This window comes from Pistacia vera, unplaced genomic scaffold (assembly GCF_008641045.1).
Source record: "Pistacia vera cultivar Batoury unplaced genomic scaffold, PisVer_v2 Contig139, whole genome shotgun sequence".
NCBI classification, from domain to species: domain Eukaryota; kingdom Viridiplantae; phylum Streptophyta; class Magnoliopsida; order Sapindales; family Anacardiaceae; genus Pistacia; species Pistacia vera.
In genome coordinates, this window is record NW_022195455.1 from 551,676 (window position 1) to 568,482 (window position 16,807).

At 37.2% G+C, this 16,807-nt stretch overlaps 4 protein-coding genes and 2 non-coding genes across 7 annotated transcripts; 3 read left to right on the forward strand and 3 right to left on the reverse strand.

The window, feature by feature from the left end:
• The first annotated feature begins 251 nt into the window (after positions 1-251).
• On the forward strand, positions 252-3,540 carry LOC116122915 (receptor-like protein EIX1). The gene has a single exon (XM_031408717.1). It carries the CDS (start codon positions 296-298, stop codon positions 3,359-3,361), a length of 3,066 nt encoding a protein of 1,021 aa, XP_031264577.1. The 5' UTR covers positions 252-295; the 3' UTR covers positions 3,362-3,540.
• A 1,401-nt stretch (positions 3,541-4,941) lies between these two features.
• On the forward strand, positions 4,942-8,471 carry LOC116122949 (receptor-like protein EIX2). 2 transcript variants are annotated; one of them, XM_031408753.1, is made up of 2 exons: positions 5,205-5,290; positions 5,430-8,468. In XM_031408753.1, exon 2 carries the CDS (start codon positions 5,589-5,591, stop codon positions 8,136-8,138), a length of 2,550 nt encoding a protein of 849 aa, XP_031264613.1. In that variant the 5' UTR covers positions 5,205-5,290; positions 5,430-5,588; the 3' UTR covers positions 8,139-8,468. The 2 variants fall into 2 exon arrangements, with proteins under 2 accessions (XP_031264612.1, XP_031264613.1); XM_031408752.1 differs by having other exon boundaries at positions 4,942-8,471.
• A 1,118-nt stretch (positions 8,472-9,589) lies between these two features.
• Positions 9,590-12,392, forward strand: LOC116122974. The gene is made up of 5 exons (XM_031408776.1): positions 9,590-9,935; positions 10,960-11,037; positions 11,430-11,529; positions 11,738-11,880; positions 12,104-12,392. Exons 1-5 carry the CDS (start codon positions 9,651-9,653, stop codon positions 12,311-12,313), a joined length of 816 nt encoding a protein of 271 aa, XP_031264636.1. The 5' UTR covers positions 9,590-9,650; the 3' UTR covers positions 12,314-12,392.
• A 72-nt stretch (positions 12,393-12,464) lies between these two features.
• TRNAG-UCC lies at positions 12,465-12,536 on the reverse strand. The gene has a single exon. It is a non-coding gene; the product is annotated as a tRNA-Gly (tRNA).
• A 219-nt stretch (positions 12,537-12,755) lies between these two features.
• Positions 12,756-15,474, reverse strand: LOC116122973 (RNA polymerase sigma factor sigD, chloroplastic). Its single transcript, XM_031408774.1, has 5 exons — positions 14,910-15,474; positions 14,528-14,758; positions 14,316-14,456; positions 13,918-14,118; positions 12,756-13,429 (listed from the first exon to the last, which is right to left on the reverse strand). The coding sequence occupies exons 1-5, from the start codon at positions 15,339-15,341 to the stop codon at positions 13,151-13,153; spliced, it is 1,284 nt and encodes a 427-aa protein (XP_031264634.1). The 5' UTR covers positions 15,342-15,474; the 3' UTR covers positions 12,756-13,150.
• Positions 15,475-15,583: 109 nt separating this feature from the next.
• TRNAE-CUC lies at positions 15,584-15,656 on the reverse strand. Its single transcript has one exon. It is a non-coding gene; the product is annotated as a tRNA-Glu (tRNA).
• Positions 15,657-16,807: the final 1,151 nt, after the last annotated feature.

Sequence of the window (16,807 nt, forward strand, 5' to 3'; positions counted from 1 at the left end):
GCGATAGGATGAAATCCACAATGTCCGTATTGTTTAAAAAAAAATCATATTTCTCTGTTTGCTTATCTCATTTTTCTGATAGTGCGATCTTTTGGTTTTTCTTCACGCCATTTTGTACGATTACCATTGGACGAAGAAAATGGAGAGTATATATGCTTGTCTTGCGCAATTCCATGGCTTAAAGTAACTCACAGCCTTTGCTAAACCAAATATGGGGAGATTATCGGTTCATTGCATTGTGTTAGCAATTCTATGTGCCTTAACAAGTGAATATGCTAGCAATGCCGATACCAACATGTCAAATTGTTCTCAAAACGACCTACAAGCTCTTACCGACTTCAAAAATGGCCTTAAAGATCCTAGAAACCGGCTGTCATCATGGCAAGGAAGCAACTGCTGTCAATGGCAAGGAATTAGTTGTGACAATAGTACTGGAGCTGTTGTCACCATTGACCTCCGTGACCCATATCAAATGGCTTTCGATACTTCAAGCAGGTATGCTTCTTGGAACTTAAGTGGGGAGCTTAGATCTTCATTAATAAAACTCAAGTCCTTACAATATCTAGACTTGAGCACCAACACATTTAATGATATTCTGATTCCAGAATTCTTGGGATCATTGGAAAATCTGCGCTATCTGAACCTATCAAAATCCGGGTTTAGTGGTGCTGTTCCTTCAAGTTTGGGAAACCTCTCTAGACTGCAGTATCTTGATGTTTCTACTGAACTCTTTGGTTTAAGTGCTGATAGTCTAGAATGGGTGACTGGTCTTGTTTCTCTCAAGTATCTTGCTATGAATAGTGTTGACCTTTCATTGGTGGGCACTAAATGGTCTGGGGTCTTAAACAAGCTTCCGAATTTAACTGAGTTGCATCTTCAAAGTTGTGGCCTTACTGGTCCCATTCCATTGATTAAAACTGTTAATTTGACTTCACTTGCTGTTCTAGACCTTGGTTTTAATGACTTCAATTCACAGTTCCCTGACTGGCTTGTTAATATTAGTACTCTTGTTCATGTGGATTTAAGCAATTGTAAGTTACATGGAAGAATACCACTAGGCTTTAATGAGTTACCTAATCTGCAGTACCTGAATCTTGCCTTAAACAATAATCTTTCGGCAAGTTGCTCTCAGTTGCTCCACGGAAGCTGGAAAAAGATGCAGTTTCTCAACTTTGCTTCAAACAAATTACATGGCAAACTTCCTTCTTCTATTGGAAACATGACTTTTCTCAATTATTTTGATCTGTCCAATAATGCTGTTGAGGGTGGCATTCCAAGTTCCATAGGTAAACTTTGCAACTTAAAAAATTTTGATCTGTCAAGTAATAACTTGACAGGTACTTTGCCTGAATTCCTTGATGTAATCGATGGCTGTGTTTCTGATAGTCCTCTGCCTAGTTTGATGTACCTGAGATTAAGCAATAACCATTTACGTGGCAAACTGCCTGAATGGTTGGGTCAAGTTGAAAATCTTGAAGAACTCAGTCTCAGCTATAATTTGCTTCAAGGTACCATCCCTGCTTCCCTGGGGAAACTGCAGAACCTTACCATCTTGAGCCTTGCAGGAAATGAACTAAATGGAACTCTGCCAGAGAGTTTTGGACTTCTTTCAGAGTTGGATACCTTGGATGTTTCTTCAAATAATTTAATTGGCAGTATCTCTGAAGTGCATTTTTCAAGGTTAACTAAATTGAAGATCTTGCATTTGTCCTCTAACTCCTTCGTTTTCAATGTCAGTACCAATTGGATTCCACCATTCCAAGTCCGCAGTCTTGATATGGGTTCTTGTCATTTAGGTCCCTTTTTTCCATCTTGGCTTGAAACTCAAAACGAGGTCATGTTTCTAGATTTTTCAAATGGTAGCATTGCAGGTTCCATACCCAACTGGTTTTGGGATATTTCTGGCAACCTGTCACTTGTAAATGTCTCTTTCAATCAGTTACAAGGTCAGCTACCAAATCCTTTAAACGTAGCCCCCTTCGCAGACATTGATTTCAGCTCCAACCTTTTTGAAGGACTTATTCCCCTTCCCGTTGTGGAGATTGCATTACTTGACCTCTCCAACAATCGTTTCTCAGGTTTTGTCCCAGAAAATATTAGTGAATCCATGCCAAACCTGATTTTTCTGTCTCTATCAGGCAACCATTTAACAGGAGAAATCCCGGCCTCTATTGGAAAAATGATGTCTCTTCAAGTCCTTGATCTATCAAACAACAACATTACTGGAATCATTCCTTCAAGCATAGGCAATTGTTCTGTCCTAAAAGTTCTTGACCTTCGAAACAACAATATGTCTGGGCAGATTCCCGAATCTTTTGGTCATTTACAGCAGCTTCAATCTCTGCACCTATGCACCAATAAATTCACAGGAAACCTTCCATCATCATTCCTAAACTTATCAAGTTTAGAAACGCTTGTTCTCGAAGACAATAGATTTTCAGGTGATATTCCACTACTGCTTGGAGATGGCTTTGGGAGTCTCAAAATTCTTAGCTTACGGTCGAATGCATTTTCTGGAGAAATTCCCTCCAAGCTTTCAATTTTACAATCTCTACAAGTGCTGGACCTTGCAGAAAACAATTTAACAGGCTCCATCCCAGGTAGCTTGGGAGATCTTCAGGCCATGGCACGAGAGCAAAACTTAATGAAATACCCCCTCTATGGAAAGTACAGAGGCCTCTACTATGAAGAAAGTGTGATTGTCAACATAAAAGGCCAGTCTCGAGAATACACCAAAAATCTTCCTCTTGTCACCGGCATAGACCTCTCTGGAAACAATTTATCCGGAGTTTTTCCTGAAGAATTGACAAGACTGTCTGGCTTGGTGGTTTTAAACTTATCAAGAAACCACATCACGGGTCAGATTCCAGTAAACATTTCAAGTCTGCATCAACTGGAATCTCTTGACCTCTCAAGCAATGATCTTTCAGGTCGAATTCCTTCCACCATGTCCTCCTTATCGTTTTTGGGTTATTTAAACTTATCGGACAATAATTTTTCGGGCATGATTCCTCAACTGGGGCAAATGACAACTTTTCCGGAATCAGCATATTCTGGGAACCCTAGTCTCTGTGGGATTCCACTTCCCGTGAAGTGCCCTGATGATGACAATTCAAATAAAGGAGGGAGTGTTGATGATCAGAATGGCAATGGGGATGAATTTATTGACAAGTGGTTTTACTTGACTCTTGGCTTGGGATATGCAGCTGGTCTTCTGCTTCCTATACTCATTTTATCAATCAGAAAACCTTGGAGCGATGCTTACTTCGGTTTTGTTGACAAAATTGTGGACAGATGGTTGTTAAGGGTTCAGAAGAAAAGACCAATAAATCGCAGAAATCAGCCTACGCGGCGAGGATAGATTTTCCTTTGTTTCTTCAAAGTTTGTTTTACTTTTCATGGCAAAGTACAGAATTAGTTTCAATGCATTCCCTTTAGAAATCCTGATCTTTTGCTTATGAGATAGTTGACTGGCTAAGTCTTTCCATACTAGTATCTGTTCCATGTAATAAAGGAAAGCTCAATCTTCAGGAGCCAATATAAGAGTGAATTTCACAAAATTCTGTAGGTGAATATTTCTCTGACTGTCTTGATTCCACGCCTCCGAGCTCACAACCTTAAGGATTCAACTATCACCAGTTTTTTTGCTTCAATAATTAACTTGCAAATCAATCAAACTCTTTCCATGCACCAATTCTCAAGTTGCTATGAAATTACCCTGATTTTACTTGGTTTTTTAAGCAGTAATGAAAATGACATCTATGTCTTTTTCGGGATGGAACATTAGTCAACGGTTTACATGAATTGCCTAACACGGTATTCTCGACATAATACCTAAAAATACAGATTCTGCCTACATCATGGGGGATTATTTTAAAAGAAACAATACTACTTACGTTATTGTACTCAGAGATGACCCTTGACGCTTCCGTTTGATATCCCACACTCACAAGGCGCAGCCATGGATTCATATATCAGCCCTGCATGGTGAATATGGAGGTCCAGATTATATATGAAAGGGTGGCATGATCACATACTGTAAGTCAATTTCATTTAAATCTCAAAAGGGCATTTTAAAAAAAAAAAAAAAATCTACGTTTTCAATTTTGCAGTTGAAGTGGATGAGAATCTATTTGCACTCAGATTGCTTTATTATGACGTGATTTTTCTGATTGTCTGAGCTCAACTATTAGAAGGGATGTGAGATTAGACATGTCCTATCTTTATCAGTATTAAGTTTCTTTTAATTAAATAGACGTGTTTTGGACGAGAGATAATTATGAAAAATCTACAAACAGATATGTGGGTTGTGTTATAAGTTGAATTTGGCCCACACCTTTAAGTTGATAGACTATTATAGTGTATATATGTAGTTGAGTTCCACCCTCCGTTGATATAGTTTTTGGAAGTAAGTTTTATCCCATCCACTTTAACATAGTTGGTATGGCGATGAGTGATGGATGATGAACTATGTAGTTGATCAGATAATTTAATATTATATATGTTAACTTTCTCCATGAAAACAATGTATAATCTTTAAGTAGTATTGACCTTCCTTTAAATTTATAGCTCCACATGTGAGCAGTTCCTGAAATCATTTCCAGGATTCTAGAGGACTACAAAATCTGATCATGGAATTGACAACTGGCATGTAATGTGAAACCAAATCATTTTCTAATGGTGAAACTGAGGCTACGTGCTTGGCAAGATGGCGGCTAGCCTTTTTTAATAAAGTCAATGGCCTGTGATTTCAACGGTCTTTGAGATAAAACAAAATTTTTGACTTGCAGTACGTGATTGGCTTACCAACACTACTAAGTGGGGACAGGTTATTGGCTAAGCCTCGACTTTGTTGTTTGAACAGATTATATTATTTTGATTTTATCTTATGATTATTATTTTTTTATTAGCCATCCATAGACTTGTCGACAATAAATAAAAATTTTCTTGCAGATCAAGAAAATGGAGTCTGCATATTCATATACTAAGCAGTTCAATGGTTTAAACTGATTCACATCTCAAGAGTTGAACTCAAGATGAGAAGATTTTCAGTTCTTGGTTTTGTTTTAGCCATTTTATGTGCCATAACATGTAAATATGCTAGTTATGGTGATACCACGTTCCCAGATTGTTCTGACAACGAGATAGAAGCACTTATTGATTTTAAATCTGGCCTTGAAGATCCTGAAGACCTGCTTTCATCTTGGCAAGGAAAGAACTGTTGTCAATGGCGCGGAATCAGATGTGAGAATATTACTGGAGCTGTTATTGCCATTGACCTGCAGAACAGGTATGGTTCTTGGAACTTAAGTGGGGAACTTAGACCTTCATTGATAAAGCTTGAGTCTTTACTGTATCTAGATTTGAGTCTAAATAATTTTAATGACATTCCAGTTCCTGAATTTCTGGGATCATTGGACAATTTGCAGTATTTGAACTTATCAAAATCCGGGTTTGGTGGTGTTGTTCCTTCAAGTTTGGGAAACCTCTCTAGACTGCAGTATCTTGATGTTTCTACCGAAATTTTTGGTTTAAGTGCTAATAGTCTAGAATGGGTGACTGGTCTTGTTTCTCTCAAGTATCTTGCTATGAATAGTGTTGACCTTTCATTGGTGGGTACTAAATGGTCTGGGGTCTTAAACAAGCTTCCGAATTTAACTGAGTTGCATCTTCAAAGTTGTGACCTTACCGGGCCCATTTCACTTGTTAATTTGACTTCACTTGCTGTTCTGGACCTTAGTTTTAATGACTTCAATTCAAAGTTCCCTGACTGGCTTGTTAATATTAGTACTCTTGTTCATGTGGATTTAAGCAATTGTAATTTTTATGGAAGAATTCCACTAGGCTTTACTGAGTTACCTAATCTGCAGTATTTGAATCTTGCCTTGAACAATAATCTTTCGGCAAGTTGCTCTCAGTTGCTCCGCGGAAGCTGGAAAAAGATACAGTTTCTCAACTTTGCTTCAAACAAATTACATGGCAAACTTCCTTCTTCTATTGGAAACATGACTTTTCTCAATTATTTTGATCTGTCCAATAATGCTGTTGAGGGTGGCATACCAAGTTCCATTGGTAAATTTTGTAACATAAAAAATTTTGATCTGTCAAGTAATAACCTGACAGGTACTTTGCCTGAATTCCTTGATGTAATCGATGGCTGTGTTTCTGATAGTCCTCTGCCTAGTTTGATGTACCTGAGATTAAGCAATAACCATTTACGTGGCAAACTGCCTGAATGGTTGGGTCAAGTCGAAAATCTCGAAGAACTCAGTCTCAGCTATAATTTGCTTCAAGGTACCATCCCCGCTTCCCTGGGGAAACTGCAGAACCTTACCATCTTGAGCCTTGCAGGAAATGAACTAAATGGAACTCTGCCAAAGAGTTTTGGACTTCTTTCAGAGTTGGATACCTTGGATGTTTCTTTAAATAATTTAATTGGTAGTATCTCTGAAGTGCATTTTTCAAGGTTAACTAAATTGAAGATCTTGCATTTGTCCTCTAACTCCTTCGTTTTCAATGTCAGTAACAATTGGATTCCACCATTCCAAGTCCGCAATCTTGATATGGCTTCTTGTCATTTAGGTCCTTTTTTTCCATCTTGGCTTGAAACTCAAAACGAGGTCATGTTTCTAGATTTTTCAAATGGTAGCATTGCAGGTTCCATACCCAACTGGTTTTGGGATATTTCCGGCAACATGTCACTTGTAAATGTCTCTTTCAATCGGCTACAAGGTCAGCTACCAAATCCTTTAAACGTAGCCCCCTTCGCAGATGTTGATTTCAGTTCCAACCTTTTTGAAGGACTCATTCCCCTTCCCGTTGTGGAGATTGAATTACTTGACCTCTCCAACAATCGCTTCTCAGGTTTTGTCCCTGAAAATATTAGTGAATCCATGCCAAACTTGATTTTTCTGTCTCTATCAGGCAACCATTTAACAGGAGAAATCCCGGCTTCTATTGGAAAAATGATGCTTCTTCAAGTCATTGATCTATCAAGCAACAACATTACTGGAATCATTCCTTCAAGCATAGGGAATTGTTCATTCCTAAAAGCTCTGGACCTTAGTTACAACAATTTGTCCGGGGAGATTCCAGCATCTTTTGGTCAATTACAACAGCTTCAGTCTCTGCACCTAAGCAACAATAAACTCACAGGAAATCTTCCATCATCATTCCAAAACTTATCAAGTTTAGAAACCTTAGACCTTGCAGACAACAGCTTTTCCGGTAACATTCCACTGTTGCTTGGAGATGATTTTCCGGAGCTCAGAATTCTTAGGTTGCGGTCCAATAGATTCTCTGGAGAAATCCCCTCCAAGCTTTCAAGTTTAAGTTCACTGCAAGTGCTGGACCTCGCAGAAAACAATTTAACAGGCAGCATCCCGGGTAGCTTGGGAGCTCTTAAGGCCATGGCGCGAGAGCAAAACTTAATCGACTACCTCCTTTATGGAAAGTACAGAGGCCTCTTCTATGAAGAAAGTGTGGTTGTCAGCATAAAAGGCCAGTCTCGAGAATTCACCAAGACTCTTTCTCTGGTCACCAGCATAGGCCTCTCTGGAAACAACTTATCCGGTGAATTTCCAGAAGAATTGACAAGACTGTCCGGCTTGGTGGTTTTAAACTTATCAAGAAACCACATCCAGGGTCAAATTCCTGAAAACATTACAAGTCTGCATCAGCTGGCATCCTTCGACCTCTCACGCAATGATCTTTCAGGTCCAATTCCTTCTGGCATGTCTTCATTATCATATCTTAGTTACTTAAACTTATCAGACAATAATTTTTCGGGCATGATTCCTCAACTGGGGCAAATGACAACTTTTCCCGCGTCAGCATATTCTGGGAACCCTGGTCTTTGTGGGATTCCACTTCCTGTGAAGTGCCCTAATGATGACAACTCAAACAAAGGAGGGAGTGTTGATGATGATCAGAATGGCAATGGTGATGAATTTATTGACAAGTGGTTTTACTTGACTCTTGGCTTGGGATATGCAGCTGGTCTTCTACTTCCTATCCTAATTTTATCAATCAGAAAACGTTGGAGCGATGCTTACTTTGGTTTTGTGGACAAAATTGTTGACAGATGCTCAAGGGTTCAGAAGAAAAGACCAACAAAGTCAAAGAAATCAACCTCTTGAACACCAAGAATCCAATTTCAGATGTTTCTCTTTTTAATTTCTTCAAGCTTTTTACTTTCATCATTCAAGTATCAAATATGAAATTTATTGTACTCCATTTTTTTCCCTGTTTTGTTGAAACCATCTGATTTTAGGAGATAGTATAAACTGATAAGCCCTCTCCAATATATGTTTATACTAATATTATGAACACAAACTTCTAATTAAAGCTCCATATATCATCACTGACAAAGATTCGTTTAGTTTTTAAACTTGTGTAGAATCATGATATCATGATTTTGATGCCATTATCCTTGGGTAGTTTTAGTGGTAAGACCAGTATTAGGATTTGTGGCTAAGGTGTAAAATATATTTATATTCCAATATTCATATAAAAGTGATAATACAATCAATTTTAATATAAAATCTTCATGGAATATATGCGGAAGTAAATGACAAACATCCGACCATAGCAATTGTTGTTTGTTTTTCTTTCTCCTTTATAAATTACAAGATTTTCCACTGACTGCAATTTTTGGAGGGATGGTTTTGAAACTAAAAATAAAAAACTGCATCAAATGGGGACCTGTAAAGTCTCCTTTTATACAGTTGTCTTTCCATCAAAGACAATTGCTCAAGGGAAGAGACACAACCGTACCACATCAGTCCACATCAGCCACATCAGTATAAAAGTGTAGGACCATAATGCAATTATATTAAAAGTGTAGGACCATAATGAAAAAAGTCTAACATAAGGCACACGGTCTCAAGTTCGAATCTCCTGACTCTCAAGATTTAAGTGAGTGATCATGATGGTGGGATATTGTAGATTTAAGTTGGTGATCATGATGGCAGTGTTAGAAGTTGAGTTTGTCCCATATCACCCCAATAGTAGACCGTTATGGTATATATAAGTGATTGGGCTCTCTCCTCCCTTGTTTCTCTCTCCTCTTTGGTTGGGACAATGATGGGTTTGGACTCAGACCTTGCACGTCAAGCGTGAGGGAGGGTGTTAGAAATTAAATTTGTCTCACATCGTCCCAATAGTGGGTTGTTATGGTGTTTATAAGTGATTTGTCTCCCCTCTTTGGTTAGGGCAATAGTGGGTTGTTATAGTGTATATAAGTGATTGGTCTCCCCTCTTTGGTTAGGGCAATGATAGGTTTGGACCTGAGTCTTACATGCCAAGCATGAGGGAGGGTGTTAAAAGTTAAATTTGTCTTATATCATTCCAATAATAGGCTTTTGTTATGATGTATAAAGATTAGTTGAGTTACACGTACTCTGTCCGCATACCTTGTTTAAAAAAAAATGTTTTTGATGCCAAAAACGTGGAAAAAGAATCCGCAAATTATCATCTAAGTGGGTCACACTTGATAGTTACCTTACTAAACCTTCAAACTCTCTACGCGCCTTAATAGCATACATGAGCTCCACTTCCCAATGAAAATTACCGTTATTACCCGCCACAGCACCTATCAATCAGTAAACAATAACATAGCAAACAAAAATAAGTCTCTCTGTCTCCCTTCAATGGCTCTCTTCACTTCAATCTCCTCCGCTCCACTCTCTGTATCACCACCAATCCACCGCCGTTTCACCAGTATCCGGCGATCTTTACGCCCTTTTGCTTCACTGAGTCCATCAGAATCATCATCATCACCAACACCGTCAATATCATCACCAGCAACAACTGCTTCAACCAACGAAAATGTTGTAAGCTCTAAACCTCCATCAAGCTTCAACTATGCACTTGCGAACCCGAGTGGGGACCCGGTTGTCCGATTTGTCAGGTCCACTGAGACCAACATCGAAAGGGTAAACCAATTTTTTAGTTTTAATTTAGTTTAATTACTTGTTTTGACTAAGCTTGTTTTGGTTTTTGTACTTATTTTTGTTTAGTGAGTGATGGGTTTGGTTTGGTAGAGTTGAAGAACTTGAGGTAGCTGTAGTTGATCACCTCATGCAAATAGATAACACTTTGATGCATATGTTTACCTGATTGGAATGAAAATGTCTAATTTGTGGTTGAGAAAATTTTGGTGAAACTCTGGTAAATAGGAATCCAAAGTTATTTGGAAACTGGGAAAAATTACTTTTGGGTTGAAGAGATATGGAATTCCAACTTCCAAGCATGGTTATAAGGTATGGTGAATAAATTAGTTAGGGTTTGTAATAAATTATAAATCGTTTGATCTATGTTGTGCCAGACCAATCCGTATTATTTAATAAGCAAACCACTAATGAAGGACTTGATCTAACTTAATTTTCTTTTTGCCTTAGAATGAAACTAGAAGGTAAAAACATATTTTCAAGATTGGTTAACATTTATGTGCTTGAGATTAAGCCTTCTTTTTAAATTGTTTGAAATAGTATTTCCCATTTTCAAGCTTAGTGATTTGCTCAAATGAGAGGGGTCATGAATAGTGATGCCTATTAAAGAATTGACAAAATAAAGTTTGCTATCAGTTTTGGAACAATTCTCTGACAATTGATCTAGAAAATTGATAGAAAATATAAAAATCTCAATCAGAAATTGCATTTGGAAAATCAGTGTTATTCAATTTGAATTAGCGTGGCTCGCGTGCAGAGAAATCTGTTAGTGAGAGAACAATTTATAAAGTTATGTAGGTGTTTTGGCTTCCTGTGTGTTCTTTAATTTGCTGATGAGCAAGTACCCTTTTGGAAGAACCAATTTTCTAAGAGACCAAGAAAGCTTGAAAAGTTGTTTTCATCCAAAATCTATACTTAGACCATTTCATGTGATTCTTGTGTAATAGAGGCAATTTCTAACTTCTTTTACATCTCTAAGATACTCTGTCTTTGTAACATTTTTGAGCAGGCAATTTTTGACTTCCGCTTCTTGGCGCTTCTGGCTGTTGCAGGTTCACTGGCAGGTTCAGTGCTATGCTTTCTAAATGTATGTTCTCATAACCCAGCATCTGTTTTATTTTGTTACAGAAACAAAGAATCGTTAGTTATAGGAAATAGCTACGTTGCAACTTGCAAGCCATCTTTGTGAAGCTATTTTAGCTTAAATAGTTGAGGTTCAAGCTTTATAGTCAAAGCTGGTCAGTCAAGGAGTTGTTCACTTGAGGAATAAAGTTCAACTCTTCGTAACATTGTAGAGTTAAGATTTAACTCCTGTTCTGCATACATTTTAACTCAAGAAATGTTTCCTATATTATTCAGAGACCTTTCTTAACATTAATGATCACATCACATCCTTGAGGTAGAGCTTAAGTTGCACTTCAACAATAACTTTTTGTATTGTTTTATAAATCACAGAGAAATATCCTGATTATTATGTAGGGTTGTCTTTATATTGTTGAGGCATACAAAGTTTACTGGACAAGCTGTGTCAAAGGGGTTCACAGTGGTCAGATGGTTCTACGATTGGTTGAAGCTATTGGTAAGATTCTCATCTCTGGGAGTTAATTTTACAGAACTTCTTTGATCTTTTTAGACATTACTAAGCAGTCCTTTTGATTCCTCCAAATTGAATCTTCTAATGCTTCCTAGCATTCTAGCACCATGATTCCTCTCTGTGCATCTTTATCTCTGTATTAAACTTTATCATCAAAGATAAACAAGATTGTAACATTTTCTTCTTGACGCAGATGTTTATCTTGCGGGGACTGTCATGTTAATATTCGGTATGGGCTTATACGGATTATTTATTAGTAATGTGCCTCCTGATGTAGCTCCCAGTTCTGATCGTGCACTCAAAGGCTCCTCCTTATTTGGAATGTTCTCTTTGAAGGTAGTATTTATAGCATTTGAACAAGAATTGACTGTCAGCATCTTCTCAAGAAATTTGGGTACCAGCATATGCATTTATCTTATTACCAAAGGGTCTTCCATCTGCATTATCTCTTGTTTACTAATTGACATCTACAATTCATTATTTGGCCTAAACAATTCTTCTTAACCAATACACCATCTTAAGCTTACTAATTGACTGAACAATTCTTTTTGGTTTGTAGGAGAGACCAAAATGGATGAAAATCAGCTCACTCGATGAACTAAAGACAAAAGTAGGACATGTCATTGTCATGATTCTTCTAGTGAAGATGTTTGAAAGGAGCAAGATGGTGGCAATATCCACTGGCATGGATCTACTAAGTTATTCTTTTTGTATTTTGTTATCTTCTGCTTCCTTGTACATCCTTCATCATCTGCACAAGGAAGAATAAAAAGATGTTAAGTCTATAATACAAATAACTCTATGTATATAATATGTTCAGAATCATCTTTATGACAGTTAATTCTTAATTATTTTTCATGTCAAAATGTATCTAACTTGATTAAATGCTTCTTTTGTATTTCAAAATAAAAAAATTGATATGCGTTTGCCGGGAGTCGAACCCGGGTCTATTGCTTGGAAGGCAATTATCCTAACCGTTGGACTACAAACGCTGGTTGAATGCTGTGGCATGTCAGAAAATATAAAACTATATCACTATGCAGCCCTGTCATCTTCTTCACTATTTGGCATTTGCTGTGGTCCAAGTTTGTCCTGACCGTTGAAAGTACCGTGGTCATTAGAAATATCTGATAGAAAGAGCTAAGCGATCAGTGGCGCAGAAATCAGGAAAATGGCATATATCAATTGTCATGAGCCTCATTGATATTTGACAGCATCTTTTTGGCTCCATTAGTCCTAGTGGTAGGAAACCAAAAGGAAATTACAGTATGCAATGTGAATTATTCTGATACACACATCAAAGCAAGACCTTTCTAAATGTAGCATTACTGCTATTACTTTACTGCAGACATATTTCTGAGGACTACTTGCCAGTGCATGATGAATTGTATATTTGTATACCATACTCTGGTACCAAGAAATAGCTTGTTTGTTTTCATTTGATCTGAGATGGGAAATTATCACATTGTTTAGCAGAGAAAACATTGCTATTTCTTGGTCCAGATTGGATGGTTGTTTCAAGGATAAATGCCAGGAACATGAAGAAACCTCTGCGCTGTATTTTTATTCAATCCTAACTTCGATATGTTCATCAATGAAAAAATATCTATACAATGTACACTTTCAGATTGTTCAGGTTATCTGTCTGTTGTAATTTTGTTAATGCAATGCCACTAATCTGTCGAACTCTCTCCCTCGAAAGCTTCAAAACTTTTCCTATTTGCTCACAGGACAGAGGGGTGTCTCCATTTAGTCCGTAATATAATCTCAATATTTGTTCTTCCCTTTCGGTCAGTGTTTTGAGAAGATCATCCAATTCTTGCTTCATTAGCTGCTTTTCTACCATCTTTTCTGGCATTGTCTCATCTGGCCCTGGCATGATATCCTGCCACGCATTGTCAAATTGAAAAAGTTCAGTTCAATCAACGGTTCTTATTTTTATAAAAAAATAAAATAAGATGAAATGAGAGAATTAAATTAGCAAAATATAACAGAGTATTTACAAATTTCTACACTAGGGTATTTGAGATGACTTATTGAAGTGTGTGGTGAGAAGGCTCAATCAGGCATCCTGATAATTGAGTTTCACCGAATAGCAATTCAAATTTAACTTGATCAAGTTCTTCAGTAGTCATGTATGATCTTTTTCTCAAATTCACATTAGTTTCTGTAAAATCTCTGCTGGTTCATCTTCAAGTGAACTTTTTTTTGCAGAACTAGTAACTACTCCATACCTAACACCTGAATTTCCAGGTAAATCAAGTCCTGCCTTCTAGGAAACTTTTTATGTTTACATTGACTTCAGTTCTGTTGAATTGATACTTAGCATTGATTGGTATAAACATAAAATGCATCAAAATTCAAGAGAAGAACCTGGAGTGTCATGCAGCCGCGGTCAGTTACAGCTCGATCTAACGAAATTGGGTACCTGATCCTCTCGAAAGCAAGCCTCACAGTTGAAACACTGATTTCAAGCATTTCAGCAATCTCGCTATGGGTAGGTAACCGCCTTAACCTTCTAGTCAAGACACTATTAGCTTCTGCAATTTTTGCCACCATCTCACACATGCTTCCCTGCACATGACAAGCTATCCATGCCTTCACTAATTACCAGCTTACCTCCCATAGCTCATTTACAACAAAGCAAAATTTGGGAAGGAAAAAAAAATACTGTTTACATATTGAACATTTATCATAAAAATGCAAAATCCTCCTGAAAAGAAAATGTTTGATATGCTCAAGTTTTTATTGCTGCAGGTACTGAAGCTTACCGGCAATCTGATCATTCTCGACTTGTTTGCTATGGCTCTAATCATGGCTTGTTTAATCCACCAGTAAACATAAGTTGATAGTTTGTTTCCTCTCTCTGGATCAAATCTCTTTGCGCCACGGAGAAGTCCAATGCTTCCTTCCTGCCAAAGCAAAAGAAAATGTTCTTAGTCAAGTACTGGAAGCAATGCAGGAGGGAAATTAGTGTGGGAACCTGAATGAGGTCTTGGAGGCTTAATCCTTTGCCTTGATAACCAGCGGCAATGGAGGCTACAAGTCTCCGGTAGCTTCGAGTGATCCTTTCTTGTGACTCTCTCTCTTTACACAAAATCTTATCTACTTGCCTCCTTTTCTTCCCTGTGGCCTTCGCTAATTCCTTTGAAATTGACTTGTGATCCAGAGATTCTGCCATTTTTGTTCTTGCTTCTTCTAGCCTGGCACCCTCCTGTTAAATTGCAAAAACTTGATTTCTTAACAGTGAAATTAGATTTCAGCAAGACTGCTAACTGATCAAATCATAATCCGAATGAAATTGAATTGAATTGAAATAAAATAAAAAATAAATAGAAAACTTATTGTGACAAAAACAAACAGACCTTGAGATTGAGACAAATCTCAGCCTCCTCTTTTCGGCTCAAGTACCAAGACTTCTTATTCTTCACAAACTCATCTTCACCGCTAAACCCTTTATCAAAAAATTCATACTCTTTAGTCTTCTTCTTTCTCCTACTCTTCCTCCTCACTCTCACCACACTCACACTCACAGTCTCAGTCTCAGTCTCTCCCTCAAAAGTCTCAACCTCTTCGACCCCGCGAGCCAATGCCACGGCCTCTCGGGCTGCATGCATTGCTGCACTTGCTAAGGCCATTGCTTCGGTTGCTGAGGCAATGATGGAGAGGGCTTCATTGGAGTTGGAGACTAAGTTGACGTTGAACTTGACGTTAGAAGAAGAAGAGGGCGGAGGAGACAGAAGAGGATGAATGGTTTTGAGAGTTGGAGGTGAAGAACAAATGGTTGTGATGGCCATGCATGGACGGATGAAGACGAAGAAGAAGAAGAAGAGTAGAAAGTGCGGGGGTTTTGGTTCTGGATTGGATGAGGAAGTTGTGAGCTTGGTCCCGATGCGTTGGAGAAGAAGAAATTGTCGTCTTCATAGATATTTTTTATTTGTTTTTACTTTTTAACACCTCCAACAAGCTTTTATCTTCTTTTGAAATTTGTATAAAGTATAAATAAAATTAAAATAAATTAAGTTATATTGTAAAATAATTCCGTTGCCGGGAATCGAACCCGGGTCTTTCGGGTGAGAGCCGAATATCCTAACCAACTAGACTACAACGGATTGATGCTTTTTCGTGCTACGAAATTTATATGATTGTTTTTTCATTTCATCCAATCGGTTTTGTTTATGGTTTTCTATATTGATTTGGGTTTGTACCATAGTCTTAATTCCCATTTCTTTTGAAGAAAAACACTACATTTTGTTTGTGTTTATTTTGAAAAATACCACACAGATTTTATTGGTTTGGGTTGTGTTAAAACTAACCACATAACATGTAAGACACTCATATTATTTTAACATTAATATTAAGTTAAGAATTCAAAAGAATAAGGGAATAGGAGAGAATTTTCTTGAGAAATTGTCTTAATAAGTAAACAAAAGGGGAGAAAATCAGTGAGAATGAGGAAGAAAAGAGAAGAAATAAAGAGGGAGGAAGAATAAAATCTTTAGTATTTATTTGCTTATTGAAAATCAAAATATACATAACTCTAATACCTATCTTTCCCGACCTCCTCTCATGTTCTCATGTTCTTCAAGTACTCATAATTTCATTTATCCTATACTTGTACAAAGAAAAAAAAAAATTATATCTCAAGATTTTTATATCAAAATATTTCAATAATCACAAGTTCTTTTTCTTTTGAATCTATCGTAAGTGACGGACTTCCACCAATTTGACCTATGGTCCGTGCAAGTCCACTTGAAGAAATATAGCCCATGCATGTCCACTTGAAAACATATGGATTATGATTTGTTATTGGATGCAATAAACTCCAAGGGGTTGGTCCGATGGTTAAAAATGTTTATTCCCTTCTTTGAATTATTAAGTTCAAACTTTGGGGTCACCGATTACAATAACATTTGTAGTCTGGTTGATCCGATAGTCAAAGATATTTGCTCATTTATTTGAGTTCCTAAATTCAAACTTTAGGACAACCTATCACAATAATATTATGAATCTGAATACTTCGGTTACCCAAAAAAAAGAAAACATATGAATTATGTTTTGTTATTAGATAGTTAGTCTCCATGGGAGGTGGATTGGTTAGGAAATCCTATAAATCGAGTAAATTTTCTTACACAATTTTAGTGAGAGAAAAAGTTAATAAAAACTTCACATTTCAGTACTCTTTACTTTTTTTCAGCCCCTGTTAGTTTATTTAATTGCAATTACATCATAAGCTTATAACAGTGTCTTATTTATTATAAAT

What these genes read in the sequence shown, in the direction of transcription:
- LOC116122915 (XM_031408717.1), top strand. Translation starts at nt 296, where the DNA reads ATGTCAAATTGTTCTCAAAACGACCTACAAGCTCTTACCGACTTCAAA.
- LOC116122949 (XM_031408752.1), top strand. Translation starts at nt 5,037, where the DNA reads ATGAGAAGATTTTCAGTTCTTGGTTTTGTTTTAGCCATTTTATGTGCC.
- LOC116122974 (XM_031408776.1), top strand. Translation starts at nt 9,651, where the DNA reads ATGGCTCTCTTCACTTCAATCTCCTCCGCTCCACTCTCTGTATCACCA. An exon ending in CTGAGACCAACATCGAAAGG is followed by an intron (nt 9,936 to 10,959) that starts GTAAACCAATTT and finishes ATTTTTGAGCAG; the next exon opens with GCAATTTTTGACTTCCGCTT. An exon ending in CAGTGCTATGCTTTCTAAAT is followed by an intron (nt 11,038 to 11,429) that starts GTATGTTCTCAT and finishes ATTATTATGTAG; the next exon opens with GGTTGTCTTTATATTGTTGA.
- LOC116122973 (XM_031408774.1), bottom strand. Translation starts at nt 15,341, where the DNA reads ATGGCCATCACAACCATTTGTTCTTCACCTCCAACTCTCAAAACCATT. An exon ending in GCCTCCAAGACCTCATTCAG is followed by an intron (nt 14,457 to 14,527) that starts GTTCCCACACTA and finishes TTGCTTTGGCAG; the next exon opens with GAAGGAAGCATTGGACTTCT. An exon ending in GCGGCTGCATGACACTCCAG is followed by an intron (nt 13,430 to 13,917) that starts GTTCTTCTCTTG and finishes AATGCGTGGCAG; the next exon opens with GATATCATGCCAGGGCCAGA.